This window comes from Grammomys surdaster, unplaced genomic scaffold, assembly GCF_004785775.1.
Source record: "Grammomys surdaster isolate TR1022 unplaced genomic scaffold, NIH_TR_1.0 172, whole genome shotgun sequence".
NCBI classification, from domain to species: domain Eukaryota; kingdom Metazoa; phylum Chordata; class Mammalia; order Rodentia; family Muridae; genus Grammomys; species Grammomys surdaster.
Genome location: NW_021604620.1, coordinates 184,835 through 190,834, shown reverse-complemented (window position 1 = coordinate 190,834; position 6,000 = coordinate 184,835). Strand labels below are relative to the sequence as shown.

The window sequence follows — 6,000 nt, the reverse complement described above, 5'->3', positions numbered from 1 at the left end:
CCCACCCACAGGAAGGTTACCTGAGTGTGAGGCCAGCCTGGTCACATGCAAGACCCCATCCACAAAAATGAAACTATGTAGATAATTGGAGGGGACTGTTTGTTTTGTTTTTCAAGACAGGGTTTCTCTGTGTAGCCTTGGCTTTTTGGAACTCACTCTGTAGACCAGGCTGGCCTTGAACTCACAGAGATCCACCTGCTTCTTCCTCCCGAGTGCTGGGATTAAAGGTGTGCATCATCACTGCCAGGCTAGGGGACCCTCCTTTATATTAGCTCTGCAGTATTAACTCACATGTTCACTAGTTGGTGAGCATGTGTGCATGTATGTGTGCTCTCTTTCTCCCTCACTCTATTTCTCTCTCTTACACACACACACACACACACACACACAAATACATATTCACACATATACACAAATACATACACATATACACACATACACATACAACAGTGGCAAAGAATTGTTTCTAGACATTGCCAGACAATCCCCAGGGAGCATAGTTTCTGCTTTAGAGAGGGGGAGGCTGTTAATATTTTCATGGGTGTTAAGCCCAATGGCCTCTTGACTGTAGAACTGTGTTTTAAGTAAGTAGTCCACAGTGAACATCTAAAAATAGGGCTTTGATTTTTAGCCGATTAGCTAAACTAAAAGCTTTTAAGTGATATAATTAGAAAAATGCCTTTGGTGATTTTAGAAGACTAGAATTTTCTTTTGTTCTAATGGGCAAATCATGGAAGGCTCCAAAAGGGAATAATCTGTGACTCTCAGAATATACATTGCTTGACTTAGTAATAAGGCAGCTGGCCTACCGCAGGTAGGAAGGTGCAGCACGGAGAACCAGGGTAGTCCTCTCAGTCCTAGTTCCCTTGTGCAGTTGCCATCAGTGGCCCTGGCCATGCAGCAGCTAGCATTATGTTTTCTCTAGATGGCAGTTGCAGAAGCAACAAATAAAATAGGCCAAGTCCATGTGGGAAGTTAGGGAGAAAATGGGGGCACAGACTCTTTCACCTTGGGCTAATGATGCCCAAAAGGAACACAGGTGGACAGTTGGCTAATGAGACTCTGTCTACCCTTCCTTTTCTACCTCAGATAAACTGATTTTCAGAACCACAAACCTAGCTGAAGATAATGCTGTTCTATTCTTAGCTGTTCTATTGCTATGTGAATTTTACTCAATGTCTAGAAGCAGATCCAAGGGCTTAAGAGAGTGCATTATAAAATATTCATCATAAAATATTTTCATTATAATGCATATTCATTATAATTCATGTATCATATTATATTATATTCATTGGAAAGATTTGATTTTTCATTATGAGCAACTCAAGTAAACACAAAATAAAGTGTTAATGGCCCCCATCCCTAGATCTAGCAGTTTGACTTTTTTATATTTGTAAAAAGTTATTTCTACAATAACAAGGTCTAATATATTTCCCATAATCCTCACCCATTCTGCCCTCCAGTTCCATTCTGATTTCCCTGTGTGTTTGTGACTGCAGTGCAGTGAGAATTTCGCTGGGAAACTTATATGAGGTATACAGATTTGCTTTCGTATATAGTCTCTCATGTGTCTGGCTTCTTCTTAATTCAGCAGCATTCGGGGGTTGCTTCAGTGTGGGAGAGCATAAAATGATGAGTAAAATAGAATAGAAGATGGCTTCTGACATGTTTGTTAACAATGGAAGTCTTAAAGGCATTTGTCTAGAAAACTAAAGAGAGCAAGTCTGTGCCATCCTAGCAGGTCAGGGCTGAGAAGGCAGCATTAGCACGGATCTGGGGAGGCAAGCTACTCCCTGTCTGCTAGTCTGATCCTTGAGCTGGCAGAGTTTCCTCATGCCTGACACCCCTATATATGAGATGCCTGTGTTGTCCCTGGGACCTGGTGACTCACCACAGCTTAGGTTTTGGCGGGGGCCAGGCTGCTTGGAACCACCATTAGATTGGCAGATTTGTCTGTGACTCATGACAGGGAGATGGAGCTTGTAGTCAGAGTGTAGTTATTTTACGTCTTTAAAACTTTTTGTTTATTTATGTATATTGGTGTCTTGTCTGCGTGTATGTTTCCTCACTACTATAGGACATCAAATTCCGTGGGACTATAGTTCTAGATGGTTGTGAGCCGCTGTGTGGGTGCTGGGAATTGAACTCAAGACCTTCTAGAGCAGCGAGTTCTCTTTGCTAAGCTATTAATTGCTAAGCTATCTCTCCAACCCCTGTTTTGCATTTTTAAAAACTTGTTTTCTGGGCTGGGGTTATAGCTCAGTGTTGGAGCACTTGTTAGCATGCCGGAGGCCTTGGGTTTGACTCCCAGTAACACCCAAATAATGTAATTGTTTCCTAAGATTAGGACTCAGCTACTTAAAACAACAACAATAACAAAGCAGCATATAAAACAACCAAGAAAAGCTAGGAGTGCAGCTCGAGTCCTTGCCTAACGCATGAAGCCCTAGTTTTTAAAATTCTATATTAAACTTGTTTTTCAAGCAGAAAGTAAACTTTAGAAACTTCTGATTAATCTCTCCGTGTAGACAATAGCTTGATTCGTATTATGTAATAAAGAGAAAATAATGAGTCTGGATAAGCCATTAGCCCTAGGTTCTGTGTAGACAAAGGATTGATTCTGAAAGGAGAATCACATCCCAGTGAACAAATGCTCTTGACATTTATGACTGCTTCTCAGATGAGCTGTATTCTTGGTCCCCGGCATGTGTTTATCCTGGCAAAAAAATGTTCATAGCCGGACTGCAAAGATGGCTCAGCAGTTAAGAGCATTTGCTGAGCATCCAGTTGACCCAAGTTCAGTCTCCAGCACTCATATCTGGTATCTCACAGCCACCTGTAACTCCAGTTACAGGGGATCTGACCGCACTCATGTGCACATACCCCCACACCCACATACATACAACAACTATTACATCTTTTTAAAAAAGTTCGTAGCTGTTTCCTGTACTGTAACTTCTTCCATGGATGAAAGGCAAGAGACCTGAGGCTCTTCTCACTGAACACATCTAGAAAAGATAGGGGAGTCAGTCCAATGACATCATCTCCTTCTTCCCAGCATAAATGGCTCCTTCACTCACTTTGACACTTAGTGGAAATAGGTTGGTAAATACTTTGCAATTTAATTGCTTTTAAGAAGTGAATCTCTAAGTTGTGGTGTGTGTGGTGGAGTGCCTGACTGTGCATTTATACCTCTTCCCTTTTTGACAGGAAATCACTACGTGTTTGCCAGATTACTACAAATGGACTCAATACCTGTTTATCAAACTCTACGAAGCTGGACTGGCCTACCAAAAGGAAGTAAGTTCATGTTAGCTTCCTTTTTAAAATTTTATAAATCCTTTCCATCTTAGAATCATTAATCTGTTAATCTGTTTCATCTCAGTATTTGGGAGGCAGAGACCGGCAGGTCTCAGTGAGTTTGGGCTAGCCTGGTCTACACAATGAGTTCTAGGACAGCCAGAACTACATAGTGAGACCCTGTCTCAAAAACACCAAAACAAAACAAAAATTGTAACGTTTATGTGAGAAACACAGAAAGTCCTGTTTGCACATAACAGTAAAGATGAAGGCCATTTCAGGTTCACAGACTCATCTGCAGCAGACCGAGCACTGCCAGAAATAAAGTAGCAGCATTCCGTTTTTTTTTTTTCCTCATGAAATCTCCCTGGTGTTAGTATAATAAAAGATGACCCAATCTTCTTAGGTTTATGAACCTAAAAATTTTAGGTCCCAGATCCTTACTACCCTGGTCATCTCTGTATGCATTTGAGGTGAAGCCCTAGAGGACCCACCCCATGTTAGAGAAAGTAAACTGTTCAGTGCTCATCTTTCCATCTGGTTCCAGATGGCTTAGCTTCAGCTTTCTTGTGACTAGAATACTTGCAGTTGTAAAAATCATAACCCAGATTATAGCTCATGGCTAACGTCTTCCCTACCCTGACTTTTATGTAAGTGTGGGAAGCATCCAGAACCAGTCAGATCCCAACACATTCTTGGAAAAGCCACTGAAGAGGACGTAATAAAGGGCCCAACTGTGCCGACTTTAGCACAACCTGGAAGGGCTGAGAAGCATCTAACACTGGTGACAGAGAGTACCCTTGTCGTTTGACTCAGGCTGGAGGGTGATGTTAGGCCCCTGACCCAGCGGGACAGGCTGTGTGACAGTGCTGGAGGCTTTAGTAGCCCCTCCTTCAGTTCACCAGTTTCTCACAGAAGGCAAACCAGCCTGCAGATCAGGGGTGCGGTGGATGCAGGCCATGAGCAGGAAGGAGGAAGGGTATGAGGCACATGTTTGCTAGCACTGTCTCTGTCGGAATTACTGTGAACACTTTTTGGTGCTGAGGAATTGCACATGTTACACAGTCTTCCATTAAATTTTTAAGCAGTGCTTCTCAGGCCACTAGAGCAATCTCCAGATCGCTCTGTCCTCGGTGCCTTCTTTGTTCCAGGAGGCACCTGAGTGTCACAGAGCGGTAAGTGTAGGCAGAGGTGTTTGTTTTAAACAAAGAATGAAACTAACAGGAACTCTGGAGTACCTTCCTCATGGTTAGGACCACATGGTCTACCAGCCGAGTGAGTCTGTGCGTAGGACTCAGTTGTTGCCCTTGGGGTGCAACGTTGAAGCGTAACGGTTTTCTGGAGGTACTGAAAATGTTCTATACTTTAACATGAGTAATGGTTACATATTTACTCATTTAAAAATCCATTAATTGTTCACTTAAGACTTATCTGCTTTTTGTATATTCCACATTAACTTAAACTATAGTCTTCAGGAATTGCAAGCATAATTTAGTTTCTTGAGACCCAAGTTCCTTCCCTATCTGTGGTGTCTCTGAGTCCTTAGGTTTTATATTGCTTCCCTACTCCTCGTCTTCATTCTCTCTCATAGAAACCTCTGACTACAGGAGTCTTTAATGATTCTACTTACCACCAAGCCGATTGTGAGCATTCAAGGGCAGCACATAAGCCAAGGGTAGTGGCACACAACTATAATCCCTGCTCTCAAGAGACTGAGGCAGGAGGAGCTCAAGTTTGAAACTAACCCTGAGCTAGATAGCCACTTAGCTGTAAAACCACTTAGCATGGGAACGAGCACTTGGTGATCACTCAGTAAACAGTGTTATTTTCTCTGCAGTAACTCTATTCTCTGAAACTTTAAATAGATACCATTTTTTTTCTTCTTTTCCAAAGTGTTCTAAAATTTTTAATCCTGAATGTTCATCATGTCATTCAAGAAAACAACCTAAGATTGAATTGACCACGTGCTCACAGACGTCCATCTTCCCCAAGCCTTTTCTAACAAGGGCATTGAGTGTGTCCTTGTCACAGCTTACTAGTGGCCCGTTGGCCAGGCAGTCCACCCCAAAGATGCCTTCAGGCTTGGAACCACACTGTAGCATTACAACCTTGTTCACAAGGCGTCCACAGGGCATTCACCACAGTGCGTCCCCCTGTCTCCTGTATCCTAACAGGCCTTGGTTAACTGGGACCCAGTGGATAAAACGGTGCTAGCTAATGAGCAGGTGAATGAATGTGGCTGTTCATGGCGTTCTGGAGCCAAGGTAGAGAAGAAATACCTCCGACAGTGGTTCATTAAGACAACTGCATATGCAAAGGTAAGTGGTGGTCGGAGACTCTCAGTAGTGCCCAGTGTGTGGGTATAACACACTGTCAACTCTAGTGAAGGAGCCTAAGCAGAGTCCTGAGACACGGGAGACAGAGAGCCTCAGTGTTGTTCACATCCACACAGGGTGGTGGGCAGGTTCTTCTTCAGTGAGCTGTCACAAAGCAGCAGTACCTCTATTTGCAATTACACATCCAAGAAGGGGAAAGGGAATGAGTCTTTGTGACACTCCAGGGGGCTCAAGTTAAAGTTTCTCTGTGCCATTGCTTATAGTAGCCTAGAAGTGAAGAGCTGACTGGTTTCCAGGAGGGAAAGCCAGAGTAGGAGCGATCCAGGCCAAGTCCAGAGCTCCACATGTGGCCCTCCTGTGCCTC

The 6,000-nt window shown here is 43.2% G+C and overlaps 1 protein-coding gene across 2 annotated transcripts in view; it reads left to right on the top strand.

Moving 5' to 3' along the window:
* Lars2 (leucyl-tRNA synthetase 2, mitochondrial) overlaps window positions 1-6,000 on the top strand; it is a 94,474-nt gene that overhangs the window by 37,510 nt on the left and 50,964 nt on the right. For both annotated transcript variants that reach the window (XM_028767338.1, XM_028767337.1), the window contains 2 exons: window positions 3,211-3,300; window positions 5,475-5,618. In XM_028767338.1, the coding sequence (XP_028623171.1) occupies window positions 3,211-3,300; window positions 5,475-5,618 (234 nt within the window). The remainder of the gene's footprint in view (window positions 1-3,210; window positions 3,301-5,474; window positions 5,619-6,000) is intronic.